General features: G+C 45.7%; 1 protein-coding gene, 1 long non-coding RNA gene and 1 pseudogene across 2 annotated transcripts; 1 reads left to right on the top strand and 2 right to left on the bottom strand.

Moving 5' to 3' along the window:
* Positions 1-119: 119 nt before the first annotated feature.
* LOC117153004 lies at positions 120-2,594 on the bottom strand (annotated as a pseudogene).
* Positions 2,595-4,761: 2,167 nt separating this feature from the next.
* Positions 4,762-5,708, top strand: LOC113168581. Its single transcript, XR_003299475.1, has 3 exons — positions 4,762-4,836; positions 5,214-5,282; positions 5,673-5,708. It is a non-coding gene; the product is annotated as an uncharacterized LOC113168581 (long non-coding RNA).
* A 2,072-nt stretch (positions 5,709-7,780) lies between these two features.
* On the bottom strand, positions 7,781-12,277 carry LOC113168348 (low affinity immunoglobulin gamma Fc region receptor III-like). Its single transcript, XM_033326537.1, has 4 exons — positions 12,247-12,277; positions 10,509-10,775; positions 8,516-8,776; positions 7,781-7,887 (listed from the first exon to the last, which is right to left on the bottom strand). The coding sequence occupies exons 1-4, from the start codon at positions 12,275-12,277 to the stop codon at positions 7,781-7,783; spliced, it is 666 nt and encodes a 221-aa protein (XP_033182428.1).
* Between the last annotated feature and the right edge of the window lie 372 nt (positions 12,278-12,649).

The following is a 12,649-nucleotide window of genomic DNA, read 5'->3' on the forward strand; positions in this document are numbered from 1 at the left end:
AGGAACTGGAACAGTCAAACACCAACAGAACAATATACCCAACCTCTGGGTCGCTATACAGCCCCCCGCTAAGAGGTTTAAGTGTCCCCACTAACCTCAGTCCATGCAACAAAGTCCCTTTAATGATCAGGCCGGCGCCGTTGACGCGCCGGTCTCTCCTGATCCCCACCCCCAGTGTCTGAAAATGTCCCAAGTCCTGAAGTGTCTCTGTCACTGTCACCGGGGATGACAGGTGGAGGGTCGTCCTCACCCTCGTCATCATCCCCAGTCGGGGCAAGCCGGTGGTAGGGTGCCAGCCGGTCCCGGTGCAGCACCACCCTCCGCCGCCGACCAGGCATCTGAACCCGAAAGACCACCTCCGACAGCCGTTCCAACACCTCCCCCGGCCCCTGCCAGTGGCTACAGAGCTTTGGTGAGATCCCTCTCTTTCTCACCGGGCAATACACCCACACTTTGTCCCCAGGTGCAAATGTGCGCCCCTGGCAGCGAGCGTCATACGCTCTTTTCTGTTTGACCCCAGCCTCCTTCTGTGCGCGTCGGGTCAAATCATGCACCAGTCTGAGTCTCTCTCTAAGGCGCCTGTAATAGTCCATCTCAGGGCCGCCAGCGATCTCCGGTTCTGGCGGCGATCCAAAGACCAAGTCGACTGGGGTGCGGAGCTCTCTGCCAAACATCAGTGCAGCAGGGGTGCACTGGCTGGAGTCCTGTACAGCAGTCCGGTATGACCAGAGGACCAGAGGCAGGTGCTGATCCCAATCTCGCTGGTGATGGCTGGTCAGGATGGCAAGCTGGGTGGCCAGGGTGCGGTTGAAACGCTCCACCAGCCCGTCGCTCTGTGGGTGAAGTGGAGTGGTCCGTGTTTTCCTCACTCCCATCCTCTGGCACACCTCACTAAACAGCCGGCTCTCGAAGTTACGCCCCTGGTCACTATGGATCTGCAGGAACCCCAAATCTGGTGAACATCTCGTCCACCAGTTTTTGCGCTGATGTGATAGCGCTCTGGTCCGGCACCGCATACGCCTCTGGCCACTTAGTGAAATAATCCATTGCAACGAGGACGTAGCGGTTACTGGACTCTGTGAGGGGAAACGGCCCTAGAATGTCCACCCCGACCCTCTCCATCGGGGCTCCCACCAGGTACTGCTGCAGCGGACCCCTGGAGCGCTGACAGGGTCCTTTCTGGGCGGTGCAGGTGTCACAGCATTGGACGTGGAGCTCCACATCCTGACGACAGCCAGGCCAGTAGAACCTCTGCCTCAGACGGCGAATCGTTTTGGTGTTGCCGTAGTGACCAGCTCCTGCCGTTCCATGGACCAGTTGGAGGACCTCGGGCCGCAGGGCGCGAGGAACCAGAAGCTGCAGCTTGTCCGACCCCTGGTCTGGCGCTCGCCACCGTCGGTACAGCACGCCGTCGTGAAGCTCCAAGTTGCCCCACTGGGAATGGAGGACCTTCACTTCAGGCTCCTCTGCAGACACTGCTGGCCAGTCTGGACGCTGCTGAGCTTCCAGCCAGCCTCTCACCATTAATAGCACAGGATCGGCCCCCTGGTGATGGCGTAACTGTTCCCCAGTGAACAGCTGCTCTGCCTCTGCGCTGTCGACTCCTAGGCGAGCGGTGGCTGCCTCGGGTCCCCGCTCCCTCTCCTCCTGACGCTGACAGTGACGACACTCCTCTGCAGCGCACGGTCGCCTGGAGAGGGCATCGGCGTTGCTGTGCTGTCGCCCCGGCCGATGTTGGATCTCTGTTGTCGGGATGCTGGCTGATAGAGGTGACGGCTTGAGTGCGTTGGCCTCAGCGCGCCGAGGAGCCCGGCGTCCCCGTCGTTTGATGCTCCCTCCCCGGCCCGACTGAAGTGGCACGGTCTCCGTGCCGAAGCATAGGGCGAGCCCCGACACGTCAACACGCACACCCCAGCGGGTTAGCAGGTCCAGGCCGATGATGCAGTCCTCGCGGATGTCAGCAAGCCAAAACTCATGGCTCACCTCTTGCTCCCCCACAGCGACCTGCAGCGCCCGTTTCCCTGGCATCACAGTCTTTTCCCCAGTGACAGTCATTAATTCTGTTGCAGTGGGGGTCCACCCCTCCGGGAGTGGACCGGTTGTCCCCGGGAGAAACCCCCGTCGCAGCAAGCAGATGGTGGACCCCGTATCCACCAGGGCCCGACATTGCTGGTTCTCTATAACACAGTCCACATATAGTCCTTTAAGAAATCCACAGCGACCCACTGTGTGAATGTTCCCGGAGAGGGGTGTGTCTGATTGGAGTGAGTGTCCCCTCACCGCCTCACTCCGCCGCCGTTTCCCTGCGGTGACCCGGCCTTAGCTTTCGGCAAGGGGGCGGGGCAATCACGGGCAAAATGTCCCAGTTCACCACAGCGGAAACAGCCGCTGTCTCCCCGGCGAGGCCGACGCACCGGTACGGCAGCCGGTTGAGCTCGGCTGACGTTCTCCTCTGACGTCTCCGTCTCACCGCTGCACTCGGCTGCCCGCGCCAGCGATGGCTGGTCCGGGAGCCTCCGCTGTGATGGTCTCGGGCTCAGTACCTCCTCGGCCCGCTCCGCTTCGAGGAGGGCCTCTTCCAGAGAGCGGGGCATGGAGAGGCGGACGTGCTGGCGGAGCCGCTCCGGCGTGAGCCCCCGCAGGAAGGCGTCTAAACTCAGCTCCTCCCGGGCGGCGGCAGGAAATGAGGGGTAGCCGCGCCGCGAGTAGAGTTGCAGATCGGCGGCGAACGTCCCCAGACTCTCCCCCTCACTGCGCCGACGACTGGCTAGCTGCTCGCGAGCCTGCTCTGTCGAGGTCCGCTGTCCGAAGCGTCTCTCCAGCGCCGCGGTGATCACCGGTAGCTCCTGCCGTTGCTCCGGTGCCACATCAATTAGCACCTGCAGAGCGGGACCCTCCAGAGCCAGGGCCAGCTGTGTCGCCGTGTCTTTGCCGCTCCACCCACCGTGCAGCGCGGCGAGCTGGACTTGAGCGAGGTAGGGCTCCAGGGGAGTCAGCCCGTTGAACCTCGGGAGTTTGACCGGTGTTTTGGGTGTCTGACTCGGTGCAGCGCTGTCAGGGACTGTCTCTGTTTGTGATGGTTGTTCACCACTGCGTGCTTTGCTCATTTTATGTAAATGAAGCCTGGGGACGCTGGAGCCGTCGGGTTGGTCTGGATCGCGGCAGCCCCGCGTTGGTCTCGCCCGCATCAGTCCTATCCAGAAGCAGGCTGCTTTCCAGCACAGCTCGCTCCAGCTCCCGCAGTTCTCCTTCCATGGCTCGCTCCTTTCCCGGTCTAACAAGACAGGTTGAAAATCCCACTTCTGACACCAATGTGACAGCCTCAGAGTGAACAACTCTTTTTATTTTTATAAATCAGAACAGAGTAACAACAGGTCTCAGTGCAGTCTTTAGTCACTCCCGGAAACACTAAATCTCCCGCCTGTTTCTCCCGGGTTCCCTCTTCCCCACCCCCGGAAGCACACCTGACATCACACAACTATATACACTACAAAATAAAAGAACCAATTAGAAGAACCACATAACGCGTAACAGGACCTGGAACAGTCAAACACCAACAGAACAATATGCCCCACCTCTGGGTCGCTACAGTATTATACACATGTGTGATCATTTGTGTTCAGAAATGATTTGGTCATACATTTTTTGTAACTCAAGTCATTTCCAACAGACATAACAGACACAAAAATTCAATGAATCACACATTATGTGGTTCAGATACAACTGCCTGTGATTATACACTTGGCCAGTAGGTGGTGTGGTGTGCACATGAAGCTTCCAGAAATGAAGCCTTGGATGAAGTGGTTCAATGCCTCATGAGGCTTCATCTCACCATAGCTACTGTAAGTGGATTGTACCTAAAGCTGTTTCCTATTGTCACCGTTTCTTCCTGGCACCTGCCCAGCTGCGTTTCTCCCTCTTCCACTGGACTTTACTGCCACTGCTCCGCTCACCAACGACCACCTCATGCTTGTATATGGACCACTTCATCTGCGTGATCACTTCAAATAAAAGCTCCCCTCAGTCCTCTGCTTGTTGCCAGATTGTCATGTCTTTCTATGCCTCCTTGCTCCTGGCCCTGTTTTCTCCCCCTGGATTCCCTGGACTTTACCCTCCTCCCTGGACTTTGGACTCTGTTACCTGTTTCTGTAAGTGATTTGTCTGCCCCCCAAGCGGTGATTTTTAGTTGTACTTTTATGCCTGGTTTCTTCGTTGTTGTTGTTGTTTTTCATTGTCAACTATCTAACTCACACTGATAGTGGGGGAAAAAAAACAAATGGGGAAAAAAAGGTTTAGTTGATGCGGTTGATGGGAGGTTCTGTTGGTCTGTGGTTTGAAATGTGGGTCAGCTCAGTTTTATCAATTTACGATTAAATGGCTTCATATTGATGAAGTTAACAGATCAGATTAACCATGAAGGAAACCTGCAGACAGTTTGTTGGAGGAGGTGTTTGTCTTCACTTCCTGTTTTACTAGATGTGATGAAGCTGATTTGTGTCTTATAAGTGACAACATGTTTTCTTCTGTGTGCATCTCAACAAGGGTTGAGATGGTTTTAGATAATGTGAACAAATAATTTGTTAATTTAGGAAATAATTGCCAGACTAATCAGTCATGACAATAATTGTTAGTTGCAGCAATGCCTGAAAGCATAAAATGAAATCACTTTGCAAATAATGTAAAACATCCTCATTGATTCATTTTAAATACTGTTAATTTCTCAGCAGCTGATTTCCTTTCTTGTCTTCAGGGAATGTGGTAAACACCAGTCACAGGTGAAACTTACTGCACAACATCGAAACAGGATGGACATCACAACACTTTGCCTTATGCTCTGTGAGTAATTATATGATTTTTATTTATATATTTCTACCTGCATTTACATTTTCTACAGTTTCAACTTCATAAACTAAGGGATGTTAATGAGAGAGCTGCAGGGTTTGTGGTAATTCTCTGTGGTTTGGTCAGTGTGAGTGATTCTCTTCACACAACACATTTAGTTTAATCTAATCTAAAATGTAATTTGTGCTAATGCTGCTGTAAATTATGTGTAATTGATACTTTGACCATTGAAATGAATTGACGTTCAAATCTGAATCTCCAGCTTTATTCTGATATGAATTTATTTGCTTTTTAATGGATATTTCTGTGTAAAACTGGTTTTATAGCTTGTTTACCTCACACTAATGTTTATTTTCTTTATTTATTCTTAGTGTTGTCACTAAGAGACCAGCTCTCTTTCGCAGGTTTGGCTGAAGGATCCCACAGTGTTGCTGCTGAGGGTGAGTTCTGTTTTATACTTAATCCACTCGTCCACCAGACGCTGTGGACTGAACCACCCGGCACACTCACTTCTTTATTGGAGGATCACAGCAGACGATTGTTTTCAGTGCAAAAAAATTTTATATAGGTAATGTTGTTAATGCATAAAATTAACTAAAGTGAAAATGAAAACTCTTCACTAACATGTTCACCACAGAAATACAACATACAATAAAACACTTGTTTCTGCTGCCTCCAAATTACCAAATAAATCCAATGTTGCACATTTAACAACAGCAGTGCTTGTTTTCGACACATATAATGAGCTAACAAGCAGGAAACGCTCAAATATTCGACCTTCTTATTTACTTATTGAACAAAACAAGGGCTTCCTGTTTGCTCTCTTGCAGCCTCACTGAGCATCGCTCCTGACAGAGCTCAGTTCTGTGTCAGATTTCCCAGCTACGTTCTACAGAGACAACGTTTTCATCGGTACTGAGGATAAAGGGAGGAAGAGTTTTTTAGCTGTGTCTCAGTCTGAAGGTTTCTACCAGTGTGAACACCCCTCAAAAGGAAAGTCACCTCGAAGCTGGCTGAGTGTTAAAGGTAACATTTAATATCTTAGGAGATGCAGTGTTGGTAATTTGTGTTGATGTGTTACTGACATTTGGGGGTGTCATGAGCTGAATTAAGGATTCCATGGCCCGAGATAACACCAAGTACAGGAAGGAGTTTAAGGTTTTAATAATAACAAGGGTACAAGGGAATGAGTTAGATGGAAACATGTAGGGAACTCTTCAGTGCAGAATGAGTGTGTCACGGCCAATATGACCGACCAACAGAGAGGACATGGCACAGATGGAGACAGTGAATGCCAGGAAGGGTGGCGGGTAAAGGTGTAACGAGTCCAGGAGAGTAACAAGAGTTTTTGCAGAAGCACAATGAGACAACAGTCCAAAACTTTAACACAGAATGTGATGAATCCAAAGTCCAAAACAGTGTGAGAAAACAGTCTGGGGTTATGTACAAAGGCAGTCCAAACAACAAATTCAATAGGCTAACCTCGGAGGTCAGGGTCAGTCCAAGTCATACACAGTGAAACAGTACTACAGAGGTCCGGCAGGAAAAATCCACAACAGAAAGACAATCCAGGTCAAAACACTAAAGAGGTTCAAACAGTCTGAGCAGGGAAGGGAACAACGAGGGAGAAAACAGATCAGAGGAAAACACTCACAGAACCAGAGGGGTAGAAGGGGGGCAGGTCCAGGAAGGAGAATCAGGCAGGTCCAGGTACAGGTCTGGTACTGTGAGCAGGGGGAATGACGGGGAAAAAACAGAACTCACAGCACCAGGGGGTCAGGCAAGAGACGGGGTCCAGATCAGGCAGAGTCCGAAAAGTCCAAACAAAATCAGTCCAATGAAACGCGGGATAGTATCTGGGAGTTGAGAACAGACTACCTGGCAGGGGAGACAGGTGAGCAGGCCGGTATTTATAGAGTGGGGAAAACCAGGTGTAGTCAATTAGGTGAGTGAATGTGATCAGACTGGGAGGAGGAAACAGGAAGTTGCCAAAATAAGAGCATGGGGTAAATACAGTCAGCAACGACGCTGGAACCATGACAGTCTTTCTTCTTTTTCTTCGTCCAAGCACAAAACTCCATCCATCATGATCCATCTGATCTGAGAGTACCAAAAACTCTTTGAGCTGCAGAACAGAAAAAATGTGTCCTCAGTGGAGTATTTACATTTTTTTTATCTTCATTCAGTTCCCAAATTGTTTTAAACAATGAACACGGAAAGTAGCAGGGAAAGTAAATGGTGTCTTGGTGTTTTACTTTTGATCTCATTTGGAATTTCAGACTTGGACCTGACAAGTATTAAACAAAATAAACCTCAGTTTGTGTCATTTTATTTAATATTTTATCACAGTATATTTTGGTTTACAGCTTCTTTAAGTCCACCAAACCTTTTACAAAGTGCCAATTTGTAAAAACCTAGAATTGTCACTAGATGGCAGTATAAAGATGGCATTTGTAGTTAATGACAACAGATGAAGTAACACAACTACATTTACATTTACATTTAGTCATTTAGCAGACTTGTAACTCTCTTTTATCCAAAGCGACTTACAAGTGAGAAACAAGGCAAGCAAACAAAATCTAAGTCAAGGAGAAAAAACATCAAAGCAAAGTGCTATGAAAAAAGTGTTTCTGTTTCAAGAGATGTGCGTATAAAAGAGCAGAATAGTTTATTTTTATTTTTATTTTTTTTGCAGAGTTCAAAGGAAGATGTGGAAGAGTTCTGTTTTCAACTACACAGACTTAATGGATTTACAGTTTGCTGAATGCTTGTATGTTGACATCTCAGCTTATTACCTCTACCTGTCATGATCGTGGGCCTGTTTTTTTTACAGAAGGCGAATATAAATTTCAATAAAGAGCTCAATATATTATTTTGTCATTAGTTTTTTTTTCAGGGGTGTTCTTACCTCGAGCCCATCTTTTATATATACACACCATTACAATGAAGAGTACAGGAGGAGCAGCAGGATGATAAACACCATCTTTAAAGACACCAGAGGAGGTGGAGGAGGAGTAGTCGGGACACTTTTAGGCTCAGAACAGACTGTGAGGAAGAAAACAAAAAATACATCCATGATGTAGAATTATGTATCTGATATAATTCACACAATACTGTAACAAGACTGAAGATACTTGGAACATAGTGGGAGACAAAAGTGGTTAAAGTACACAAACTCAATACTTGCAAGTAAAAGTACTTCTAAAAGAAATGACTATATTTAAAAGTACTGAGTACAAACTGTAAATTTTACTCTGCTAAAATTTTAAACAATGTTGAATTTGAAGCTTTTTATAACATAAATGTAGACGTGTAGTCCAGGTTTGTTTTACAAATTCTCAAATGGGACAATTATGGTAAAAAAGCAAAGATCTCTGTTACCTTCACACTTCTGCACAAGAATCATAGCAATTTTGTGATGTGCTTTTTCTGCACATGAATTTCCTGTCAGTGTCACAACTGAGAGTGTTTCTCATTATAAACTCATAGGTGTAAAAAAGTGGAGACTAAAATGCAGTAAACATCTTCAGGCAGCTTCAAATATTTGAAGAAGTTAATTCACGTGTTCAAATTTTAAGACAAATACCTAAATGTGATTCTTGATTTTCCTCTGAAGTTTACTGAAAGGCTCTGATGATCACACATCTACTGTTTGTCCTAATCAGAACATCACCTGTCACAGTCAGCCGACTCTCTGATGACTCTCCTTTTGTGGGGTGTTGACACTTGTAGGAACCTTCGTTAAACTTAGACACTGACGGAAAGAACATCTTTCCTTCAGTGTTGGTCCCGACGAACACGCCGTCTTTAAAGAAGGTAGCTCTGAACTGTGACGTTGAATATGTTGCATAGCCTTTCTTGTATGAACAACGAAGAGTCACTTCGTCTCCTTCTCTTGCAGGACGTGCAGGACTCTCCAGGATCACGTCACCAGCTAAAATACAGAGAAACCACAGACCTCTGGTCATATGTCTGTGTGTTTCAGTATATTTAAATAAACCAACAAGCACAGTGATTTAAGAACCCAATGTTTTGTGGACTGTCCAATAACTGTATATGTAGAAAACACTGACCTATTTTAATTCACTTCTTTTGGCAGAACAACATACTCATCATAAGAAGACTGCTGTCACCATTAGGTAACATTGAAACTAGATTGTTGGAGCTATTGTTCAGAACGTTTTGTTGCATCATACACACTTTAACACATAATCACTGTGAATGCTTTTGAGCATTCACAGTATTGTTATCGTAATCTTTCTTATATATTATTATTCTTCCGTACGTTTTTCGGCGCGTAACTACTCCTTCATACTTTGAGCTACAGAAACCGTTCAGGTATCAAAATGTTCAGCTTTTTAAGGAGAAGTGTGCTTCCATTCAGAATTTTTATAACTTTTATACTTTTTAAAATATTTAACTTTTAATAACTATTTTTTATAATGGATTCCTATGGGAGAGTCTCTTCAGCAACTCTTCAACTTCCTCTTCTTTCAGCTTTAACTACTTCAGCATACTTTCAGCTACAGAAATCATTCAGGTATCAAAATGTTCAGCTTTTTCTGCTCTTTTAATCTTCCATTCAGTTTTTTAATATCTTTTATAGTTTTTTCATAATTTCAGTTTTTGTGACTTGATGTTTTTGGCTGATTTTGGACTTTATAATGGGAGTGAATGATGGAACGTTGGTGCAGCTAGAGTGGATGACGTCACAGCTTAGAGTGGAGAGGCCGATTTTTGTAAACCGAAATCTTTGTCAATAAACTGTCAGCACGGCCGCAATTTTCACTCTTTCTGAATAATTTCTTCACAGAAACGTAGGTAAACTTGTCCTGATTCTGATAAGCTATTTATCTCAGCTGAGAGAAAAATCGTTTATTCTCTGTGAGCCTCAGAGTGACGGGAGTCCCCCTCAGCTCTCCCGTTAGCTCCAATGTTAAATTTGGTCTGAGAATCTGTTTGACAAGCTGAAGAGTCCACTTGGATCTCTCGCTCCTGTCACCACAATTTTCAGTCCTCAAACATAACATTCACACTAGTGGTTCATTAAAGTCTTGGCTCTCACGTGGTTCACCTTTTATTACGATACCTATCGTAGTTTTGCTGAAAAAAGCCTGTTTGTAAGGCTCCAAATCAGTTTTCACCTTAGTAAAAATCTTGGCAGTTGAAGTTTCCCGCCTCTCCCCTAAAGTCTCCGTGGCAACGGCTGTGTCGGGTCACGTGATCAGGGCTGTTTATAAATCAGCGTCAGACACTTGTACAGGCTCGTGAGTAGTTAGCATGTTTATGCTAGCGGCTCTTTGCTAACCTGCTTCAGTTTCTTCTACTTTCAGCTCTTTTTAACTAAACTGTTTAACTATTCTTTTAAGTTTTATATTTTAGATAAATTCAGCTATGTTTTATCAACTTTAGCAAATCTATTTCAGCTTTTATAAGTTAACATTCAGCTGTTTTATCTTCTTCTTCATATGTTTATCTCTGTTAAAACACTTCCTGTTTCTCTTCATCAACTTTCAGCAGTTCTTCATGAATCGATTCAGCGTTTCAGCATTCACAGTGCATTTTCTTCAGGAAATGCTTTATCTAGTTATTATAGGTGTTTCTTTTAGAATTGTGATGCTCTTGTGGTATTTAAAGGTGTTAGAGCAACAGCACTGCAAGCTTACTGTTGACTGTGATGTTGAGGACGTTGCTGCGCTCCCCTCTCTCAGACTCACACCAGTAAACTCCAGTGTCTGCTGCATAGACACTGCGAATCACGCAGAAGGAGCCATTGGAGCGACCCCAGTCAACTGCACATGACAGAAAAGATCCCGTTGAGGTGTTTCTCTTCACGGTCCAGCCGCTGAACTCTCCCGGCACTGTACAGTTCAGAGTGAGGGCCTCAGAGCTAAAGAACTGAGACCTGTCAGGCTGGACGGTCAGTGTGGCTGCTGGGAGATAAAACAGGACATGAAAGACATGAATAAAGCTCTATCCAGTTTTCCCATACGTTTGGTGTTTAATGCTTGAAGTGCATGAATATGTGGACTTGGTTCAGCAGCACCAAATTACTCATATTATCTGTGTCTGCAACATAAATATTAACCTACATGCATCCAGTTTGAGGTGTCTGCAGTTCGCACACAGCTGCACTCAAAGAAAAACCTTGCAGAGTTGTGAAGCGCTCAGCTCATGGAGCATGAACAGGGTGTGAAACAAACAGATATGAACATTTTATTTCTGTTGTATCGTATTGATTCACAAGTATTTTCTTTTTTCCACCCAACGCGGACAGATATGGATGTATGGACAGATGATTAGACAGTTGAGTCTCTTTGCAGCTGCAGCTGACTGGGCCAGTATCATCAGACAAGTCGTTCTGCAGGTTACAGCCTGCTGGCTTTTGTTAAAGTGACTTATCAGCCAAACAAGAAGTGATGCTGCAGACCTGTAAAAGAGCTCCTGCTGACGCTTCTACCACCACAATATTAAAACAACACAGCAGCCAAGAGTGTATGATGTGGCTGTGTGAATTCAACCACAGTTAGCAGGTATGGGTCGTGGGGGATGAGTGTGGGTCTTGTATCTAGATTTACAGCTGCAGGTTACTAAACTAGACTCGTGAGTAAGTTGCGTGGACACAGATGATTTTGCTGGTTCAACTAAATACATGCAAATGATTGGTGACAAAGAGAAAAGCTTCAGTGCCGTCTGCTGTTATGGAGACTGTAGATGAGTTAAACAGAGAATTTGTGATAATATATGTTATATTATATTTTGTTTATTGTTATCGTTACAAAACTCTCTGACTTTGTCGCTAACACAGTCAACGTGAGCCGTCCCTCTGATGTACTCGTTCCTTATTCTGTCTAACCTGGTCACTCCTAAGGAGAACCTCAACATCTTCATCTCTGCTACCTCCATCTCAGCCTCTTGTCTTTTTCTCACTGCTACCGTCTCTAACCCATAGAGCAGAGCTGGTCTCACCACTGTCTTGTACACCTATCCTTTGAGTCTTGCTGACACTCTTCTGTCACACAACACTCCTGACACTTTCCTCCACCCGCTCCAACCTGCCTGCACTCGCCTCTTCACCTCTTTTCCACACTCCCCATCACACTGAACTGTTGACCCCAAGTACTTAAACTCCTGCACCTTCTTCACCTCAGCCCCCTGTAACCTAACGCTTCTACCTTGATCCCTCTCGTTTAGACACATGTATTCTGTCTTACTACGACTGACCTTCATGCCTCTTCTTTCCAGAGCAAACCTCCACCTTTCCAGCTGTTCCTCTACCTGCTCTCTACTCTCACTGCAAATCACAAGGGTAGGGCATTCCATAATTTGGGATTATTGGCATTAAATAGCATAAGATCTCAGATGCTGAGAAGAAAGTGAAATAAAAAAAAAATCATTTCTTACACATTAACAGGCAAATAGATGCGATCTCCATCGTGTGCTGATGCTGATGTCTGTGTTTGTCAGACTCATTCAGGTTTTATACCCACATCCGCAGCTCAGACCAAAACCAAGCAAGCAGAGACAAGCAAATAAAAAATATCTCATGATATGGGAATGAAAAACAAATAGGCCTACCTTCCAAACCTGCATGAAAAAAATTGCTGTGAACAGTAAAAACGTGTTACATGACATGTATTTATTATCACACTGTTGAAGATCTAGCACGAAAAATCTGCAGTATCACTGAGAGCTCCACAGTGATGTTTATTAATTGTCATCCCCATTAGCTGCTACCAGCAACTTCTTGTCCTGGGGTTTATTTAACTGTTAGTTCCTTAGTAAAGTGACCGTATTTGTCACCGTT

Source organism: Anabas testudineus, chromosome 18 (assembly GCF_900324465.2).
Source record: "Anabas testudineus chromosome 18, fAnaTes1.2, whole genome shotgun sequence".
Classification (NCBI taxonomy): Eukaryota; Metazoa; Chordata; class Actinopteri; order Anabantiformes; family Anabantidae; genus Anabas; species Anabas testudineus.

Coding starts and splice junctions, on each gene's coding strand:
- LOC113168348 (XM_033326537.1), bottom strand. CDS start 12,277: ATGGAGATCGCATCTATTTGCCTGTTAATGT. Junction 8,777..10,508: donor CCTCAACATCACAGTCAACA/GTAAGCTTGCAG, acceptor TCTGTATTTTAG/CTGGTGACGTGATCCTGGAG. Junction 7,888..8,515: donor GAGTCGGCTGACTGTGACAG/GTGATGTTCTGA, acceptor TCTTCCTCACAG/TCTGTTCTGAGCCTAAAAGT.